A 22,481-nucleotide genomic window follows, 5' to 3' on the forward strand; every position below is an offset into this window, starting at 1 on the left:
AAATTGATTAACATAGGAATCCAGACCATTCTCTAAATCCATGACCACGTTCGTCACCCCCTTACTTCTGCCATTCTCATCACCTGTAGGGCTACTGCCATTCTCGCCCAGGCCAATCCCCTGCAAATTACTGTTTGGGCGAACCAGAGAGTCTTCATTATTCAGCCCCTTGGAGTGAGGAGTGCAGTCTATAATAGCAGGTACAGTTCCAACAGTGTCACCCTCAGCGCTGAGTAGGGGGGCTAAAAGTTCTTCAGGAGCAGAATCCACCATACTCGCCTCCAAAGAAGGAGCAGCCGGTGTTAAACCACTAACAGAGTCTTCCGTATCCCCCCAACCCTCGTTAACTGCAGCATTCAAGACTTCAGCCATTTGGGCACTGGGGGTAGCTGTCTCCGAGCCACAGGAGTGGAGCAGTGCCGTAGCCTTCCCGGAGCGTAGAAATTTTAAAATAGGCTTCCCCACCTGAGGATCCGTTAGAGAGTCAGACGCATTAATGCTTACCGGGGCTCTCCTGGGCACTGTACCACTGCTAGCAACTGCATCGGCTTCTGAAACAATTTGACAGTCCACACTTTCCACAGCGTCCGTGAGGCCCCCACCTTCTGCCTGAATCTCAGCCCACCCCCGGCGAGTCGTTCGTGGAGGAGCCATCGCCTTCACCTTCACCTTGACCTGGAGTGCCCTTTCCCATACCCGGTTATCGCTGACCTTAACCTGGCCAGCACCGCTGCTACAGGAATCACCAGAAGAGCGTTGTTTTAGCAGTAGGAGCCGCGACGGCGTTTGTAGAGGTGCTCTGACTGTGAACCACCTCGCTATGCGGCTGCCATACACCACACAGCTGATTTGCTTTATCCGGCACATCCAACGCTTCCAAGGAAAGGAGGCGGACACAGGGGAGCACAACCACCGCCGTAGGTGCTTTCTGCCGCCTCCGTCTTCCTACGTTTTCCACTTTTCACTCCCTCAAAAATGCTGCATTCACGCTGCCATCCGGGAGTTTCAATAATCAACTTTCACTGCATTCACGCTGCCATCCGGGAGTTTCAAAAATCGACTTTCACTGCTTTTCCCTTAGTTGAATGCCGGGACTGTCAGGGGAGGGATTGCGGCGGGCCGACGGAGACTTCAGGAGAGGGCGGTAGGACGTCCTTCGGAAGCGGAGTCAATCCGCCATCTTCCTTTCCCCCAGCACCATCACTTCCATGTGTCTCTGAGGTAGATCGCACTCTCAGGCTAAATAAGACAAAGTCAATTTTAAATTTGTACCAGTATCAGCTTCACCTTTGTTAGGAATCACTACTTCCGCTACTTACTTAGGTGTGTGTCTCAGTTGTCGTACTGAAGATTTTATGGTTCTAAATTATGAACCATTGCTCAAAAAAGTTGCTGCTGATTTGCGTAGGTGGCATAAGCTGCCACTGACTATTATTGGGAGGTGTAATATAGTCAAAATGAATATTTTACCAAAATTTCTTTACTTCAGATGTCAGATGTCTTTTTTTAAGCGGCTTGACAGGCTTGACAGTGTTATTGGAAGTTTTATTTGGGGCTATCGTAGGGTGAGGAGAGCTCTCAAATATATTAAGTTGACATATGAGCAAGGCGGTTTTAAACTTCCTGATTTCATAACTTATTTTTGGGCAGCCTTTCTCAACCGTATCCAGAGCTTACTTTTGGAACCCAATGTGGGTAAAACCTGGCTTGCGTATCAGCTGGCTTATGGCTTAAATACGGGGTTTTTACTTCATCATATGTCCAATTCGAACTATTACAAGAGAGTCCGTTTCAAGATAATCAGACATATCTCCCGCATTTGGCTAGACATCTGTAAAGCTTTTGCAGTGCCAGATCTGCATGAATTTATATTTTTGTGGGGCAATCCGAGGCTTCCTGGTATTTTTTCTGATTCAGTGGGGAGAATGTGACAACGGTGTGGTATAACACGGCTAGGGCAGCTCTATGACGAACACGGCTTCAGGTCATTTTCTTCATTAAAAGATGAGTTTGGGGTAATCCATAATTCATTTTTGAAATACTTTCAAGTTAGGGACTTTTTTATTCAAGGCCTCATAGGGAAAGTCTATCAGAGTTTTATGTCTGAATTGGAAGATGACGGAATACAGACTACAGCTAAAATAAATCGCATTTTTGTAATTGATATCACTAAGGAAGAGGTTTTTGACTCAATGGCTTTAATCAACTCTGCTGTAACCTCAATTAATTTAAAGCTGCAACTACATTTCATTATGTTTATGCTGTACTACACCTCTAAGGTCATTTCTAAATGGGCTATGTCCCAAGCTTCTTTGAAGTCATACTGCCCTAAGTGTAACGAATATGCCGCGGATCTCTGACATATGTTTGTTACGTGTTCAAGGCTAATCATATTTTGGTATGAGGTTGCCCGAGAGCTGAGTAAGTTAGTTGGCAAGGAGACTAAATTAACTGAGAAAGAAATCTTGCTGGGCACAGTAGCGGACCCGGGCAATCTATTGAAATCTTTAGTATCAATTTTTATTGTTTGTGCTCGGTTGTGTATTGCTAGTGCATGGATTGATACACTTAGTCCCAAGATCACTGACTTTTGGTTATTACTGAGGGGGTCTATGAAATGGAATTGGCATTGGCTAAAGCTAGGGGTTTACGGTCGAGGGTTACATTTGGGAGGGTTTGGTCCAATCTTTAGTGGGATTAATATTTAATTGTTATCTGTACTGAGTGTTTGTATCCATCTGTACTTTTTTTTTTTTAATGGGTTTTGTCAATATGTTATGACGGCTGTATGTACATTAATTTTTTTCTTTCTATGCTAAGTATGATCTTATGTTTAGTACATTTTCTTTTTTCTACTATGTATGTTCTTATTTTTATTGTACTTAACAAGTGACTAATAAAAGCGAAAAAAAAGAAAAAAAAGCACAACAGTACTCTACTATGGCCCACAACAACAGGAGAATAACATCTTGGCATCAGCAGAAGCATTATGCTAAATTATCTCCAAACAATGACATCTTAGATGCCCAGGAGAATAATCAACCCTATTTCCAAAGGGGCTTAGCTGTATTCCAATAGGAATTTCACCATCTTGCCCTTTTATCAGAAAAGCGACAGATGCATGTGAACCAGTTTACAATGCTGATAGACAGAATCTTAGATCAGTGGTTCTTAACCTGTGATCCTGGGGACCACTGGGGGTCTGAGAATCCTTAGCAGGGGTCTGTGACTGCTTAGAAAATTAAAAAATATTAACAGATTAATAAACAGTATATAGATGAAGAAGCAAAATGTAAAATTAATAACTTTTTAAATGTTCTTTACATGTGAAGAAATTAGAAATTGGAGGTTGGAAATGAAGTTAGTATACTCAGATGGATTTTTGGGAGAAGTGTACATGCATCAAACAGAATATAGCATGGTTGATGAGTGACTTCAGTTGAATTTAGAAAAGCTCCAACCTTCCCATTAAAATAAAAATTTAGATTTTTTAGTATAATTGTGGATTAAATATAATATTTCGCATTTGTAAATCTGTGTTACGAATGCTTGTTCTTATGTTTTTTGTATATTGTTTTGCAGTTCAAATCATCAATAATGCTTAGCTGGGGATCACAATATTGAATCAGTGAGGATCCACAAGTTTCAAAAATGATTAAGTAGGGGTCCACAGATGGCAAAAAAGTAAGAACCACTATCTTAGACAACTTCGAGAAATATTAAGTGGAAATTGGCTGATCTTACATTTAGATACCTTTATTTGTGACATTTAAACCAGCTCTCGGCTTTTGTAAAACAGTACAGCAGAGAGGACTAAGAATCACGTATGGAACTGTTGCTTTCGTGCTCAGCAGGTTGGGTTTAGGAAGCAGAGTCTAAAATCCTGCACTGTGTACTATACTTGCACTGGGACACACAGAACCACACATTATTACCGTGTGTGAAGCACTTACGTGGCTGTGAAGCACGAAGGCTGTGTGGCCGCATCTACAGGCAGGAGGGATCCCAACATACAGAGGCATCTTCCATTTCATCTTTGCTGTCCATAACAAAAGGCAAAGTTAATACGGTAAACTCCAGATTGGTTTAAAGGGCTATAAATAAAATCAGAGGAAATGGATTGATGAAAAGTATTAATAAATGCATTATGGCGACTTGTGTCACTGTTACCCAAGTGAATGATAATGGTAGACCTTGAAAGTCTGAATTAAAACTGTTGGGATTCAACCCTAAGACCACTAGTTTGCACACCCATCTCAGAAATGCTTTTGGCTCAATCCCCTCAGCTGCTGCCTCCCACCCAGCAAGAGCTGTGCATGTGATTTTACTCCCATTCACATATGTTCAGAATATTAACTGCAATCTTCATTACTCCAAGTCCTCACCACATCCTTGGTTTTCCTCCTTTTTGGTTGCGTTGGTTCACTCCCCAAATCAGCTTTACTGATTCTAAGACTGAATGTCAATCTGTCCACAAGCAGATGTATTATTTTAGGCAACTGACGGTGAGGGCTAACAACAATAAAAAGAAAACTTTCTACAGGCGGATTAGAGGCTGCATATCTCCAGGGCTGAGGACTAATCTACATAACATAAAATAACATAGCATAGTACAGCATAGCATAGTACAGTACAACACGACACAACACAACACAGCACAACATAACATACCATACCATTCCATACCATACCATACAATAACATAACATAACATAATTGTATTGTAATCGTATTTATATAGTGCTTACTACCCTTGACGAGGCATCGAAACACTTTTCTGCAAGTCGCACGCTACTTTGGAAGCCAAAAAGGATTAGTGGTGGATTAGTATAGTGAAATTTGAGTTAATTTCTGCAGTGGACATGTGAGTCTGCTAGTTGGTTTGAAAAGGAAAATGGGGGATAGAAGAGAAAAGAGTCTAGAAAGTGTTTATTGGGAAAATATACGATTAATGAGGTTATTGGGAAAATATACTATTAATGAGGTTTGGGGTGATCCAAGGAGGGATAGAGGAGGGAAGAGTCTAGAAAGGGTTATTATTTGGATCAAAGTAGTAAAATGAGGTTTGGGATGAGTCAGAGAGTGGAGGTAGAGGATCTATTGAGAGAGGTATAGGATGAAATATAGGGTAGTGCATTGGAAAAAGACAATGTTTTTTCCCAGTAGGAGTAAAGTAAGTATATAGATACATAAGTATATAGATGCTGTACATTTGTGTTTGAGTATGGTGGTTATGTAGGAAAGAGCCAACTCTTGAGTAGTCTTCTGAAGATAAGATAGTTATCTGTGGATCTTATGTTTGGGGGTAGTGAGCTCCATAGTTTGGCTGCTTGAACAGAGAAAGATGTGCCACCTATGGTTTTTTTCTTCTATGGTGAGATTTTGAGCGAGATGCCAATCTAGAGCGGAGGTTCCTTTGATGCATGTATTTGGTGATGTAATTCTTGTGTTGCCTTAAAATTGCACTGATTGGGCTACAGAGTTACCACCTTTCCCAGAGAAAAATGCCTGCCATTGGTTCGCATTTTAATATTCTTCGAAGGCCTAGACATGAAACTTGGATAGAACTTTATACGAAAACATTTGTTTAGGATTTTAACATGGCCTTTCTGTCGTATTAACTTTAATTATCAGCCTGGGATCATTTAAGTTGCTCGGGAACACATTTTAAAGTATTTCCTACATATAAATATGGTTTTATGGCATGCACCCGGCTTTAACTGATTTTCCTAGTTTTGGAACCGGCTGGGAAATTAATATACTGGTCATGCTGGTAAAAATGGCCAGATGGCAACCCTGTCGACGGTCACAATTATGACAGTATTTATGAAACTGAGAGGCACAAACTTAATAGTCCAAACACTGGACAATACAGCACAGATATGGTAAGATACTTTGGAGGCTTAGGAAGACGGTGGGGTGACACATGACGTCAGCTGGTAACACACACTCTGAGTGTGCACTGTTTCTAATGTACCGCCTACCTCTGCAGTAAAAAGGGAGGGGGTATATTCCAGCCAGGCGCCTCCATGGCCTTCTCACTTCTCCAAGGACACTAATCAGTCTCTGCTTGCCCTTGAAGTCACCCACTCATTTATTAATAATTGCAGTCTTGGAATAAAACAGTGGGCCAGTATCTTAGGATGTGATGCATTGCATATGCCATCTAGTTCATGTTTAGTTTTTAGGTTTTCTTGGTTTCACTGCAATGGTAACTCTTTTATTTGATTTTAAATTTTTGTCTTAATAGCTCTTTTAACATTCCGCAGCTTTTTATCTATTCATATTTCCAACTGTTATTATACTGGTTGCCGACTTGCCCTGTTTTCAGAGCATGCTTGCCGTGACATTTGCACCACCTGATAAGTGCAAAAAGTCAATTTACACAGAGTGACATGCATAAAGAACATTTTGCACCAGCAAGGCGGTCCAAATGTTGGTACAAATGCCAGCAGCGTTACAATCTACGTAATCTGAAAATTGTAATTCTATTGGTGCAAATGTTGTAATTTAACCCAGTGGATGTACACGTTAGTCCACCACTGAATCCAAAAGAAAGTGAGCAATCATCTGCTCAAGCAGATTCTGACGCTGATTAATTCACGGTTCTGATTCTTGGAAGGATCAAACCCACATGCATAGAGGAAAGGAGCAGAATTTCCCCTTCTCACTCACTCACTCATTGTTTGTCTGTAATTGTGCCATTCTTTTGTTTTGTTTAGAAAGCTTTATTGACTCGGTTAAAGAAAACAGGGTACAAAATTATAATAAAGAGAATAAAATGCAAGTACAGAGGATAGCAAAAGAATATAAATGGAAAACAAAAGACCTGATACCTCATACATTGTCAGGAAAAAATACCAATGGTAAGAACGAAATTAAATGAAAGAGTGCCAGATAAATTAGCATTTTTGCTTTTAAATTTAGAAGATTAAAAAAGGGGAGAGAGAAAGAGAAGGAAGAGGAAAGAGAAAGTGAAGAAAATAGGAGAAAGGAAAAAAGAAAAGGAAAGGAAGAAAGGAAGATAAAATAAAAAAGATAAAAAGGTATCAGCAACCTTAACAAATAATCTAATAAAACTTTCCAGTGACAAATAACATAGAATTGCAATTAACAATAAATTATCTATAAAAAATTAACATTATAAAAAAGAATAAACGTAGCACTCACGGCGGTTGAAAAACATAATTACTGTCCTTGGCATGCAATGCAGAGGAAGAAATATAGTTATTGAGAGGAGACCAGAAGGATTCTTTTCGAATAAGTTGCTGCGAGGTGGTTACTGAAGCTCTATCAAGCCGGTAATGATAACATAAAAGATTCCACCAGGCAGAAAAGGAGACCTTGGAGGCAGCCTTCCAATTAGAAGTTATAACCTGAGAAGCAATAGCAATGCACAAATCTACCAATAAGTCTAGTTTAGGAGCACCCAACCAATGGATGGAATTACTACCCAAAAATATGGAGTGGACATCAAAGGGAAAATTAGTGGAACAAATAGAGGTTTGAAAAACTTTATTCGGTAAGGAAATTACATACCATAAAAGCGTTTACATATCAAATACATTAACAGTTATGCACGCATCATTTTGGAAAAAAAATGAATTAATTTGGCCTGTCTAAATGGCAGTAAGTGCAAAGAAAAGAGCAGTTAAGAGAAATGTTTTGACAATCATTAAAAGATGGTAAAATACAATAAAAGTGTTTGAACAATACAAGGCGGGAAAGGAGCAAACAAACCCCCCACTAGCAATTTTAGGATGCATAGGGGGGCTATCCCAGTTCATCGTAGGGTATGTTTGGATGACTTATGAAAACCATCTGTCAGTTAAATGTTTAAAAGCAGGGAGGGGGGGCTAATCTCCATTTAAAGGTTGGTTCTATGTCGCACACAGAATTTTAAGAACATTGCCATGTTTTTTGCCGATGATTCTATTTCTAGCATTTGAAGGGCCATAAAGGCAGGCCGACATTGGGTTAGGCCCAAAAGTTTCAAAAAAGGGATCAGGTGTAACTTTCTTGGCTCTGCATAGAATTTACAGAACATAATTGCATGCAATGTTGTTTGGGGGGAAATGTCGTCACAAGGACACAGCATCAATTGGGTGCTCCAGTCATTTATCACAGGGAAAGTAATTAAGAGATGGAATATGTTCAGTCGCAGTCTGGTGAGTAGGAATTTCTCATAGTTACTTAGAGTGGAGTTCAAATAAGGCTCTATTTGGTCAGTTGTTTGTATGGAAAAAGACAATTGTACAGAGTTTTTGTTTAGTTCAAGAGCCAGGCGCAGATCAGTTAGATGGGTTAAGCACATGTCTCGCAGTCTTTTTCTAGGGATCGACGTAATATTTTGGGGATTTGAAAAAAAGTGCTCAAGTCCTAAATCCATTAGAAAGTTTTTGACGAAGGCAAGCCAAGTGATTAGTGATCCGTGCTCCAGTTTCAAGCAGTCATTAATGAGTTCCTGAGTGAATTTTAATTCTGGTGTGGACCAGATGCGATGCCACAAAAGAATAGGCTGCATGCGTATCACGTCTGTGATATATGGAAGACCCAGTTCGCTGTGAATATTGAAAGTTGAAGTGGACAGCTGAACTCCCAGCAAAAATTTCAAAAAGGAGTTCTCTGTCTTTTGGAGTAAAGTGACTTGTGCGTTTCCCCAAATCCCGGCCCCGTAGGTCGCCGTGCTGAGGCATTTTGATTTATAGATGTCTAACATTTCCTTGGATGCTCTTTTACCCAGCCTCCGGGTGAACACTCTCAGGGCCGTTGTTGCTTTTAAAAATTGTAAATTTCTGTTCTCTATGGCGCTTTTCCAAGTGGATTTATTATCTATCATGACTCCTAGGTAGGGGTAAGTGGTGGTATACTCTATTTCGGTGTCGTTTAGATAGATATTTTTCTTTTTACGTGAGTGTTTCCCTGATACCATCACGAAGGTCTTTTTAGCGTTGATGTTTAGGTCCAAATGTTTCATGAAATTTGTGTATCTGACCAGAGCCCGTTGTAGCTCAAGGGGGGTGCAGGCGAGTATGACTGCGTCGTCCGCATATAGGAGGGCGGGAATTGGGCGTTGTTTAATGTGTGGTTGGTCCTGGCTGCCTTTTAACAGGGCTACTTCTAGGCCATTGGTGTAAATGTTAAAAAGAAAGGGAGCCAGGACACAGCCCTGCCTTACCCCCCGCTCAATTCCAAAAGATGATGTTAGCTGTCCCCCGATGCCATATCTTACTCTAGTGGTAGTATTCGAGTAGATTTCTCTGATGTAATTGACCAGATTGGTATCAATGCCCATTTGGGTCATTACAGACCAGAGCTTGGTATGGTCTACGCAGTCAAAGGCTGCGGACAGGTCAACGTATGCCATGTAAAGACTGCCACCCTTTGCATGGACATACTTCCCTCTCAAAAGGGTAAGATTGAGGACCTGTTCTGTGGTGCCTCTACCTTCCCTGAACCCAAACTGGAGGTCAGACAAGATGTTGTTTGTCTCAGCCCAATTTTGTAGGTGTGCTAAGAGGATTCTACCTGCTACTTTTCCAGAAGAATCCAGTAAGGAAATAGGTCTGTAGCACGCAGGACTGTTCCTATTACCCTTTTTAAATATGGGGACTAGGATCGAGTCTGACCAAGAGGTTGGTAGTCCTACATGTCCCAGTGCTTCTAGAACGTTTAATAGCAGGGGAGCCCAGAGGTCGATGTTTGACTTATATAGGTCCATAGGGCCCGCGTCAGGTCCCGGGGCCTTTCCTGACCTGCTAGCGTTCAGGGCCAGTTCTACCTCTACGAGCTCAAAGTTCATGTTTAGTGAGTTGGTTCGGGCCGTTGGTAAGGAGTGAGTGTGCGTAAGTTGCCCAGCCGGATTTGGAATTTTTTTTGAGAAATGGGTGACCCACTCTTGTTCAGAGATGGTGGTTTCGAGTGTGCCGCTAACTTTCGGTCCAGTCAGAAAAGAGGAGTTTACGATCTCCCAGAAGGTTACCGAATCTTTATTCTGGCAGCTATTATGTAATGCAGTCCAGTGTTCTTCTTTAAGTTCCCTTTTCCTGGATGCTACTGCCTTGTTATATTTTTGCCTCGCTATTGAAATTTCAAGGGTGTTTCTTGGGGTTTTTTTGAGGGCAATCTTGAGATTTTTGTGGGCTCTAGAACATACTGGGTTGAACCACCTAAACTTAAGTTTATCCTGTGGTGTTTTTTGCACCCGAGGGTGCACTGTCAGTGCGTTCTTAACCTCTAGTGTTATTTTTTCATAATTAGCCACAATCTCTGCAGGAGTAGACATCTCCGTTACGCAGACTTCAAAGGCTGGATGGGCCGCATTAATTATGGTTTCTAGAATGGCGATGGGATTAATTTTAGACCATTTCAATGCATAGCCATTTGGACGGGGCATGGAGATAAGATCTGCATGGAGTAATGTTTCGGCGTTTTTTTGTGGGGCAGTGGTTTGAATTTTGACGGCCAATGGGAAGTGGTCACTAAATGCGCAATCGTGGGTGATGACGTCGGTGATCAGTTTAGGGGAAATATTCCCTACTAGGATGAAGTCAATGCAGGAGGATAGGCCTCTGCCGTTAAAAGTTGGAGCAAAGGGAGTTATGGGGATGGTGAGTTCATTTACGAAGGCCAATTGAAAAAGAATCATGGTCTCATTCAGAACAGACCCCTTATGGGAGTGTGAAAAATGGGGGGTATCATTTTGTAGATGGTCCAGGTAACCACAATTACCATTTAAGGTACTCTTACATAGTGCTAAGTTAAAATCCCCCCCCCCAGATTATTATTGGTTCCTTTCCTTTACTAGATTTAAGTTGTTTTTGTAGGAAAGCGCACATTTCTTTTATAACCTCTGTAAATCTGTTATCCGGGAGGTTGTTGTAGAAATTAACTATTAGGATAGGTGGCATTCTACTTATGGTGACTCGTATGATCTGGTATTGTGGCTCAGTTTTGAGGATGTGGGCCTCCAGAGTTGGTATTAAGTTTGAGACATATATGGTTAATCCACCCTTTGCTCTGCCGGATGGTGAGGGGAGCGCTGGGCTAAAAAAGGTCTTAAAGCCATTTATATGTATAGGGGTTGTTAACCATGTCTCCAGGAGGGCAATGATTTCTTTTTCCTTAATTAAATTAATCCATTCTTCATTTTGGATCTTAGTACGGAGACCTGATATATTCCAGAATGTTATTGTTAAAGGCGAGTTTATTTTCTTGGGTATGGGATTGATCCTAAAAATGTTTTGCTTGTGTGCAATAGGGTCCATGCTGGTACTAGTATCGCCCTCCCTATGAGGTCTGGCTGTCGGAGGGAGAGTGTTTTCAGGTGTACTGATCTGTTCGGGGTTGAATGCGATCCCTTGTTGAGTAATGGGTATTAGGTGAGTTGTAAGAGGGAGGGTCTTATTTTTTCCAAAATGTAGCTCAAAGTAGGCAGTTGGTAGAGGTGGAGGAAGGATCGCAGTTGGAGGGACAGAGTTGTCCGGTGGTGTTAACTGTCAGTCCACCTCCTCTAGTGTGATAAGCTGTTCAAATCTATTTTGGGTAAGAATGCACCCATTCCCTCTATGTGCACTTATTTGCTCGCTACAGTAGAAATAGTCGTGACACCATGTTAATGTGAGTGTTTTCGTGTGTTATTGTCTTGTTGATTCTGAGTAGAGAGCGAACTATGCCTGGTGACCTAAAGTTTATGACTATACAGTCTCCAGGACTTTTTTTGTGAAAGTCACCAATCCAGCCCACTCTCCGGACCATCAGAATCTGGTTTATATGTCTTGGGTGGAAATAAGTGTTTTTGGTAAGCCAGTAGGTGGCCTTATTCCTTAACGAGACCCATGTTTCGATAGAGTCTTTTTGTAAGGAAGGGACATTTGTTAAAACCAGGACATATGGCCGGGCAGCTGGTGGTAAATGTAAGTGATCTTTATTAGGAATAGTAGAAGCTGAGGGATCTGCCCTGTTGTTGTGATTTGGGGTTACTTTGGGGCTCGCGGGTGGGTCTAATTCAGTATTTGGTCTTAAAGCTCCCTTTGTTACTTGGATCTTTGTCGATCTGGTTGTGGGAAGAAGAGTAGGGATATTTACACTGGGGTTATTGGAATGGTTAGTTAAAAGTGGTAAGTTCCGGATTTGTTGTGCATGTGGTTGACTGGTTACCGACGGTGTATTTGTCGAATTAAGTCGGGTTATGCCATCGAGTACGGTTTTAGTGAGTTGGGCGAATTTGTCTTCAAATACCGAGGAAAGTAGGGAGATCATTTCACCAAGTTTGTCTTCAATGTCATGGCTGACGGCTAGTTGTAGTGTCTTTACACTGTTTTCTACTGATAGCTTGATCGTCTCGCCAAGAGTAAATAGTTGGTCGTGGGGTGATAGATTTATTTCCTCTGTTTGTATGCCTATATCACGGGTGGCTGGGAGTGGTAAAGTCTTCCCCCCTTTGGGAAGCTGGCCTTTTTTGTGTGTCCCCCTCCCATTACTCGTTTTAGTTTTGGCTTTCCCTCGTGTTAAGGGACCTTTTGGTTGTGGTGCGCCGACATTCGACCGAAGTCCGATTCGGTCAGATGAAGTTGAAAGAGGATTAGGCAAAAAATCAGTGGTGATCATCGGGGTAGGTGATTTGGACTGTGAAGATAAATTTAAGACATCAATAGTTCTATTTAGTCTTGTCGAGGGTTCTAAAGAGAGCCTCCTCTCGGTTGATTGTATTTCCTGTATGATTATGGATTCTGCCCTTAATAAATAGGCGTCTAAAGTGCCCGCTGTGCTTTTACGTGTTTCCATTTTGGAAAGGTGAGACGGTTACCAAAAATGGAAATTGACGAATGACAGTATACGGATCACGCTATGATAAAGAAGAGACTTTACCTTCTGTTATGCTTAACGCAACCGTATGGAGCTTATAAGGGGGCAGTAGACTTTGATCCAATAGTATGACTGTGCGGCGGTATCCCAATGGCATGGCAAAGAGGGATGGCCCGGCCCGGCCACCCTCGGCCTCCGGATGGCCACAGACGGCCCGCCCTCTGCCCGGGCTCAGCCCGGCGCCGCCCGCGCGTGTCCACGAGGCGGAGGGGGTTGCCTTCTTTTAAAAGCCTCCAGGCGCGGGAACCAGGCAGTGGGCGGTGTCGCTGGGCAGGCTGGGAAGTGTAGTCCGCCCCACTCCGCGGTCGCGCGATGTCAGCAGCACGGCGGCGGGGGCGACCACAGCTACAAGGCACCTGACCTGCTCCAAGACGGTGTTGGTAGGATGGCAGGTAGGTAGTGGCAGCGTAACCTCCTCCAATGTTATCACCGGCTAGAAAATGCTCCCCGCTCCCCAGTGGGAGCTGCCTTCTTTTAAACGCCTCCAGGCGCGGGAACCAGGCAGTGGGCGGTGTCGCTGGGCAGGCTGGGAAGTGTAGTCCGCCCCACTCCGCGGCAGCGCGATGTCAGCAGCATGGCGGCGGGGGCGACCACAGCTACAAGGCACCTGACCTGCTCCAAGACGGTGTTGGTAGGATGGCAGGTAGGTAGTGGCAGCGTAACCTCCTCCAATGTTATCACCGGCTAGAAAATGCTCAAATAGAGGTAATTGACTTGCATATTTTTGTCCAAAAAATAGAAATATTGGGGAAGAGAAAGAAGGAGTGAATATATGTGCCAGGAGTGTTCTTACAGGACCAACAGTTAGGAGATAAGTCAGAACTGAATTTGAAAACAGCTAATGGGGTTAAAAATAATCTCTGATAAAAATAATATAGAGTTTGAGTGGTGCTGGCATTGCATGAAGTGTGATGTATCCGAGCCCAAATGAAATTCCATGTGTGTATAGGAAGAGTATGTTGTAAATCCGTTTCCCATAAAAGTTCAATATTGGTTTTGGGACAAGTGGGGAGAGAAAAAAAGAGAAATTTGTATATGTGAGAGGCCCGGACAGAAAGGGGAGTAGGTAGTGCTCATGAAGGTGGGGGGGGGGTCAGTGGAAGAGGAGAAAGTCACAGAAAGAAGAGAAAGCTGTTGAGCTAAAGTCAATCTCAAAGAGTCAAACTTATAGAGGGAAGTAACAGTTAAATCATATTTAGATTGGGTTTCCTGAAAAGATAAAAGCTGCTGGCCATGCATTAGGTGGTTAACCTGTCTAATCCCCTTGATTATCCAATCTTTCCAGAAGATAGTTTGATTGAAAATTTTAATGGACTTATTATGCCAAATAGAGGAATCGAGGAATAGCTGGAGTGGTGAACGCGATTTAGAAAGAATCTGATGAAGGGTTGATATAAGATTTGGAATGGTAGGGGATTTGAACGAGCGAGGAGGGTGAGTAAAGCTAGCTAACGAGGAAAAAGGGAGTGGATGAATAACAGATTCCTCCAATTTATACCGAAATAGGAGGATCCTCTGAAGAAGAGAGATAGGGCAGAACTTGACAAATTAAAAAGGAGGAATGATATTGATGGAAATTAGGAAAGTTGACCCCACCCCTATCCTTGGGGGCAGACAAAGCAGACAAAGAAATACAAGCCTTCCGGTTATTGCATAATTGTGCCATTCTGATCAATTAGTTTGTGTTAAATGATCAGGCTGTGTATAATCTAGTTGTCCTTCAAAGCTTTGTAATGTGTTACAATGTAATATTTAGAGGGTGTGAGATATCACTAAATAATCGATTAATTGACAGGTAGATCGACTGATTCATGGATCAGCATATTAGTCTGTGAGACCCTTTTAGAGGCCACTGCAAATTAGGAGCTTTGCTCTCTCTTCAAAGGGATTCCTCAATGGCAGACAGACCGACAACGCCCATGTGCAGGTAACTGATTTCAAAACAAGAAAGGGAGTTTCACGTTTTATGCAAATGTCTCTCTACTGTGAGCCTCAACAGGAAGAAGAATCTGCAACACTGCACAAGGGTAAACGTTGTAAACGTAACGTAAAGACAGTGAATAATAGTACTGTTAGACCTGGCACCATTGGCGTGGGTCTTCCTTCCATGTTTCGCAGTTATCTCCTCTGTTTTTGCTGGTATTAGATGCTTTGGGTGCTGTGCCACTGCCATTCAGTGCCACAGCGCAAATGCTCCCTGTGTAAATATGACATGTGAATTGGTATATCAATGATTGGCTTATTTGGTTTACCTGTTAGTCCCTAGTAGCGTGGCCTGTGTGTGCCCAGGACTGGTAAACCAAATGCTGCTGGTGGGCCTGCAGCACTGGTTTGCGCCACCCACAGAAGCAGCTTGTAAAGTGTGTCTCAGACCTGCCACTGCAAAGTCTGCATGGAGTCCAGAACTGCCATCATGGCTGTGAAGTGCACCCACTTTCCAGCCCCTGAACCTTCCCTTGGCATCATGTGAGTCACCCCTATGGTAGGGTGCATTGTATGTGTAAGATAGGACATGCTCTGATGTGTTTAGCATGTCCTGGTAGTGAATTACACCCAATTTCGTTGTTCACTACTGTAAGGCTACCTGTTCTCCATAGGCCAGAATGGGCAGTTTGACTATTACATTCTATAGTCCTAACTGACCCAAAGAACATGGTAGAAAAACTAATTTAGTATGCCTGAGCTCAGAATATTAAAATACATCTTTTAGTGAAGTTTATTTTTATATTCTGTGTTTGAAAATACCACTTTTAGAAAGTAGGTATTTTCTTGCCTAAGCCTTCCAGTGTGCGCTGTTGTTATGTGTATTGGCTGTTTGGTTTTGGAGAGACAGGGCAGGCTGAGTCAGACCTGGGTTGAATAGAGAGATCTGCATTGGAGTATGGGGAGGGGTAGCTCCTTGACCTGAATAGGGCTGTGCCTGGCAAGGTGAATGCTGGCTCCACCTCCTACTGTGCGTCCAATGGCAGACCCCCTCTTTCTGAAAGGAAGGATGCAGCCTGGTAAACAAAGTGCTCCAGGGCTGGGCAGAACTGGTTCTGGCTGGGTTCAGTGACTTGTAGCTTCTGAGAACAAAGACTTTTGGGGTATAAATATCTGTGCTGAAACCCCTACAATTTGTATTGCTCCTGGGAAACAAGAAGAACATCTGTCCGTGTAACTGAAGGAATCTGCAGGAGGTAACTGTCTTTGCGCTTGTCTGCTGTTTCTTGGATTAGCCTGCAGTAGTTTTCACTGGACTTGGAAGAAGAGGAAAAGGACTTTGAAGAGAACTTTTAGTTCAACTTGCTAAAGCAATCACCCAAGGGCTAGAAGAGAGCTAGCCTCCTGCTGGAGTCTCACACACATCAGACTTCACCACCAGCCTCCAGTTTCCACCCAGCGAGGATTTCTATCTGCAGGTGATGCTCCTGTGAGTTCCAGGGCCTCTAGTTCTACTACAGAGAAGAGAGTGCTGAAAATCGTCGCTAACGCCCGTTTGCGAGCCGCCGCAGCTGAAGCGGGCACGAAAAATCATCGCGCTGCTGCCGCTGAGTGCTCGCTACCGGAGATCATCGTATCACATGTTTGCAGGCTGCCAAATGCTCACTGACCTCAAGATTATCGCATCGCACGTTTGCTGGCTGCCAAAGGCTCGCTAACCCGAAGATCATCGCATCGCATGTTTGCGGCCTCCAAGTGCTCGCTGACCAAAGATCATCGCATTGAATTCATCACTTCACGACATCGCAGCGTGGATGCCGGTCATCCACCATTTTCATCGCATCGCACCCGGATCGTCGCTCCCTCACGGAGCGCCATTTCTTCTCATCGCAACAGGATCGCACACGCAACAGGCTCGTTGCATCATCCTCCCCTACGGCAAGGATGTCAACGCATCAACGGCTTAGCGTGGAGAAGTTTGTCGCTTTGTCCTGCACACAGATCAGCGCATCATCATCCCTTGCGGCAAGGATTCAACGCATCGCTGGTCTCGCGTGTGGAAAATCATCGCTACAGCTCCTTAGCGACATTTTGGTTGTTTTGCTACAGAATACAGGTACTTTGTAAGTAAAAGGGTCGCAGAGACCACTGCTTTGAACTGAACTCCTCTTTGCACACTTGAACTATTTTTGCAGCATTTTAAGAGTAACCCTATTTTTCTAGTATTGTGGCTTTTTACTGTTATTGGTCTTGTGTTAAGTCTATATATAAAGATACTTATTTTTGATAACTACTTGTGTGGTGTCCCTTTGTAGTGTTCTTCACTGTGTTACTGTGTATGGTCATAAATGCTTCACACACTGCCTCTGAGATAAGCCTAGCTGCTCGTGCTACGTTACCACAGGGTTGAGCAGGGGTTATCAAAGGGTGTAGCCCTCTTACTCTGACTTAGGAAGAAGGGTCCCTACTTGGACAGTGGCCAGTCATTGCCAACTAGAGACCCCCATTTCTAACATTGGTGGTCAACGGTGAGGATCTGGGCTTGCATTTATGATCGCATACAGTAATTATAGTGTACACTACTAGTGAGTGCAGACCATAACATAACCACATATGTTTGAGAGGTTTTTTGATTCTATTTTTGATTGATATTGCTAGTTATTGCTACAATGGGCAAGCCCAGATCCAATGCCTCTGAGGATCTCTCCTGGGAAGAAGAGAAAATAGACACTTACACTTCCAAGCAGCTCAAGCATTTTTGCAAACGCTTCACAGTCCCTATCCAAGGTCTCACTAAGAGGGAAGAGTTTTACAAGGCGCTGAAGGCCTGGCTAGAGGCCAGGGATGCCCTTAAGAATATGGGAGAGCCTGTGGAGGGGAAGAGAATGCAGGAGAGCAGCAGGATGAAGTAGTAGATTTGGTTGGAGATAAAGCAGTTTCCAGCCCGGGCACTCAAGGGGTCTGTCTCCAGAAGAGATGGAGGACAGGGAGAGAGATAGGCGGCATAATATGGAGATGGCTAGGCTTAAAATGGATGGTCAGAGGGACCTAGAGAACAAGAAGTTAGAATTTGAAATTATGAAAGTGAAACTTGAGGATGAGAGAATATTGAGGGAGTTGGAGATTAAAGCAAAGAGTGTAGAAATCTCCCCCTCTGGTGGCAGCATACCAGTAGTGCATACTGAGAGTAGAGTGTATATACCCAAGGAGGTTATTAAGGATTTCCATAAAAGTGAAGATATTGGGCAATGGTTTGCCGCTTATGAATTAGCCATGGTGACCCACCGGGTCCCTGAGAAGGATTGGGGAGCGGGGTTGTGGGGACGCTTTGTGAGTGAGGGGAGGGATACCTTGTTGGACCTGCCCTCAGAAAGTAGGATGTTTTATGCCCACATGAAAGAAGCTTTGATTACCCGCTATGGTTTGACCCCTGAGATGTATGGGCAGAGATTTAGAACCTGCAAGAAGCTAGAGGGTACCACGTGGGTTGAATATGTATCTTTTTTTTGCAGAGCAATGGACCGCTGGGTAAAAGGTAGCAAAGTAGAAACTTTTGAGCAGCTTTATGATTTGATTGCATGGGAGCATTTATCTAGTAACTGTTTTCCTGAGCTACGCCAGCACCGGATTGATTGCAAGCTAACTAACCCTAGGAAGCTTGCTGAGGAGGTGGACCGCTGGGTGAGCACCCGGGTTCACAAGGGACCAGTGGGAGACTTCGCCAAAGGTGGGCAGGCTCCCCAGCAGAGAAGTGGGGGGGACAGGGGTAAAACAAGGGAGTTCCACAGAGGGCCCCAAAGTAATTCCAAAGGGAACCAAGCAGTGGTGTCCCAGCCTCCCCAAGATAGGAAGCCAGTGCCCCCGACAGGTAGGCCTGTTCAGAGGGGACCCCTTACTTGCTATAAGTGTGGTCAAATAGGCCACAGATACTTTGATCCCCAGGGTCCCCAAAGGGATGCTCCTGCACCACCCCGTGCACCACCCCGCCAGCTTGCTAGTGTAGCCCTGGGAGGGAAGGAGATGGGTGCCCAAGGTGGGTGGGATCCCGTAGAGTTCACCCTTATCTCACTAGGAGACTTTGAAATGGTCCCTAAGCCTGCACTGCCTGATAACACTACAAAGTACAGGCAGTGGGTGACCATCAATGGCCATAGAGTGGAGGCTCTAAGAGACACAGGAGCCAGTGTAACTGCTGTCAGCTCCCGGTTGGTGTCCAAAGAGCAGGTTGTTCCCCATGCATTCTACCCAGTAGTGTCTGCAGACAACTCAGAGAGCCAATGTGAGGTGGCTCAGGTTCCCTTTGAGTGGGGGGGGGGTCTCAGGAACTCTTCAAGTGGCTGTGAGGCCCGCCATGCCTGTAGACTGTCTGTTGGGCAATGATTTAGAGAACTCCCCGTGGGCTACGGTGGGGAGGAGATCTCACTTGGAAATGTTGGGTCTGCCTGAGTGGGCGTGTGCTACCACTCGGTCCATGGCAGCCAAGGAGGGTGTTGAGAAAGATCTGGAGCCTGAGAGTATGGCCCAGGTCCATGCCTTAGAGAGAAGGGGCGGGGCATGGGAAGCCGGCCCCCTTGGTTCCCACGGTCCAGGAGGGAGCAGACCCTGAGGGGGATGCCCTAGAGCCTACCGCGGAACAGATCGCCAAACTGGGGGACCTGCCTGAGCTGACCCATTGGCAGCAGGAAGGAGGGCCCACCAGGGAGGAGTTTTGTGAGCAGCAAAGAGTTTGCCCTTCTCTTGAGGGTGTGCGGTGACAGGCTGCAGCCCAGGCAGCAGGTGACAGGTCTGGTTCACATCTGATTTATTGGGAGAACAGTCTCCTGTATAGCGAGCCTAAGGCTGCTGAGACGGGGTCAGCCAATGTGCTGGTGGTACCCGAGTGCTTCAGAGCCTTCCTACTGGGGTTAGCTCATAACATTCCATTGGCAGGACATCTGGGGCAGACCAAGACCTTTGAGAGGCTGGCAACCCATTTTCATTGGCCCCAGATGTGCAAGAGCTCAGATACTTATTGCAGAACCTGTGAGACTTGCCAGGCAAGTGGGAAGAGTGGAGGTAAGATCAAGGCCCCACTCCAGCCCTTTCCAGTTGTTAGTACCCCATTCGAGCGAGTGGGCATTGACATTGTGGGGCCTGTGGCCCCCAAGACAGCCATGGGCAACAGGTACATACTGGTCTTGGTGGACCATGCCACCCAGTACCCTGAAGCCATCCCGCTCAGGACAGTGACAGCCCCCATGGTGGGACGTGCACTGATGGGGATCTTCTCCCGTGTGGGGTTCCCCAGAGAGGTGGTGTCTGACAGGGAGACCAACTTCAAATCCCAGTATATGAAGTCTCTGTGGAAGGAGTGTGGGGTAACTTATAAGTTCACTACTCCTTACCACCCCCCAAGGTAATGGTCTGGTTGAAAGGTTCAACTGGACCTTGAAGGGCATGATCATGGGCCTAGAGGAGCCCCTGAGGCGTAAGTGGGACGTCCTCTTGCCTTGCCTGTTGTTTGCCTACCGTGAGGTGCCAAAGAAGTCCTTAGGGTTCAGTCCCTTTGAACTGCTCTATGGCCATTCGGTAAGAGGACCTCTGAGTCAAGTCAAGGAAGGCTGGGAGCAATCTCCCAGGAAACCTCCCCAAGATGTATTTAGCTACATGTTGGCCTTCAGGAACCAGACTCGGCGTTTCAGAAATATTGCTGAGGCAAATCTGGAAGCCAGCCAGGAGGAAATGAAACGTTGGTACGACCAGAACACCACTCTGGTTGAATTTCAACCTGGTCAGAAGGTTTGGGTACTGGCCCCAGTGGAGCCTTGTGCGCTCCAAGATAAGTGGACCAGTCCATTTGAGGTGGTGGAGCACAAAAGTCCAGTTACCTACTTGGTGGACTTTAAGTCTCACAGAAACCCCTTGCGGGTCCTGCATGTGAACCGCCTGAAGCCCCACTTTGAGAGGTCTGAAGTGGGCATGCTTCTTGCCACAGATGCTGGAACGGAGGAGGAGAGCGATCCTCTTCTTGACCTCCTGTGCGCAGGAGAGAAGGATGGGTCAGTGGAGGGTGTGGTCCTCTCCACTACACTGACCCCGGAGCAGCAGAGAGATTGTCGCCAGCTGTTGGGGCAATTCCCTGATTTGTTTTCCCTGGTGCCTGGTGTCACTGAATGGTGCATCCATGAAGTGGACACTGGGGACAGTCCTCCTGTCAAGCACAAGGCTTACAGAATGACTGACCGGGTCAGGGCCTACATTAAGGAGGAGGTCTCCAAAATGTTTACCCTCGGGGTGATTGAGTCCTCTAGCAGCCCCTGGTCCAGCCCCGTGGTCTTGGTACCAAAAGCTGCAGCGCCGGGTGACACTCCTGAACTTAGGATCTGTGTGGACTACCGAGGTCTCAATTCGGTCACGAAGACTGACGCGCACCCCATCCCCCGAGCTGATGAGCTCATAGATCGGTTAGGGGCTGCCCGTTACCTCAGCACGTTTGATCTAACATTTGGGTACTGGCAGATCGCCTTAACTGATGAGGCAAAGGAGAGGTCAGCATTCTCCACACCAGATGGGCACTACCAGTTCTGTGTGATGCCCTTTGGGATGAAGAATGCCCCTGCCACCTTCCAGAGGTTGGTCAACCAGGTGTTGGTTGGGCTGGAGGATTTCAGTGCCGCCTACCTGGATGACATTGCAGTGTTTAGTTCCTCCTGGGAGGACCACTTGCGCCACCTCTGGGAAGTGTTGATGGCGCTGCGCAGAGCATACCTCACAATCAAGGCCAGAAAGTGCCAGATTTGGCAGGGTTCTGTGGTGTACTTGGGACACCAGGTGGGGAGTGGCCAGGTGGCACCCCTACAGCCCAAGATTGAAACCATCCTGGCTTGGCAACCCCCAAGGACCCAGACCCAGGTGAGGGCCTTCTTAGGACTCACGGGTTACTACAGGAGGTTTGTCAAGGGGTATGGCACCATTGTTGCACCCTTGACTGAGCTGACTTCCAAGAAGCAGCCAAAGATTGTGAACTAGACTGACACCTGTCAGAAAGCTTTTGATGCCCTCAAGACTGCCATGTGTACAGTACCGGTACTCCAGGCCACTGTTCCCGTTAAGGTGCGCGCGCGCACCTCTGTTATCGAGAGCGCGCACTGCCGTATGGGCAGCGCGCACACACCCACGACATCCAGCAATTGAATTGTGCCGCTGCTCTAAAAAAGCGAGCGGCGCGAAAATCACTCACTTCCTGGATGCGGTATCGGGACTGGGAGTGAAGGTAAGGCGGGGGTTGGGGGCTTGCGGCTGTCTGCACCTGCGGGGAATATTGTGGGCTTTTAAGTATTCATGTTAATCACAGCCCCTTCACGAGCTGTGATTAACATAAATACTTATATAAAAGCCCACACTCTTCCCCACCAGGCCCGGTTCCAGCCAAACAGGAGCCCTGGCCCTCGCAGTGAGGGCTTGAAGGCATGCGCGCAACGCCATGGGGCTCAAAGTGCTCCAACTCCCCCCTCGTGTGTGTCAGCCCGGGACGAGACAGCTTCCCGGGTGCACACAGACAGCATTAGAGATTATCGCAGCCGCACCCGAGTACTTAACAGGTCTTTAAAAGACCATTTACATGTTAACCTGGCTTTGTTTATTGTTTCACCCCTTCATCTTCACATGGCGAAAGGCGACAAATCCTTTCTTTGACAATGGTAACCATTGCC

At 45.4% G+C, this 22,481-nt stretch overlaps 1 protein-coding gene across 3 annotated transcripts in view; it reads right to left on the minus strand.

The window, feature by feature from the left end:
* The window catches only part of LOC146865898 (kelch domain-containing protein 10-like), a 603,680-nt gene that overhangs the window by 285,496 nt on the left and 295,703 nt on the right, over positions 1 to 22,481 (minus strand). For all 3 annotated transcript variants that reach the window (XM_085640780.1, XM_085640782.1, XM_085640781.1), the window contains one exon: positions 3,954 to 4,039. In XM_085640780.1, the coding sequence (XP_085496906.1) occupies positions 3,954 to 4,039 (86 nt within the window). The remainder of the gene's footprint in view (positions 1 to 3,953; positions 4,040 to 22,481) is intronic.

This window comes from Triturus cristatus, chromosome 2_1 (genome assembly GCF_964204655.1).
Source record: "Triturus cristatus chromosome 2_1, aTriCri1.1, whole genome shotgun sequence".
NCBI classification, from domain to species: Eukaryota; Metazoa; Chordata; class Amphibia; order Caudata; family Salamandridae; genus Triturus; species Triturus cristatus.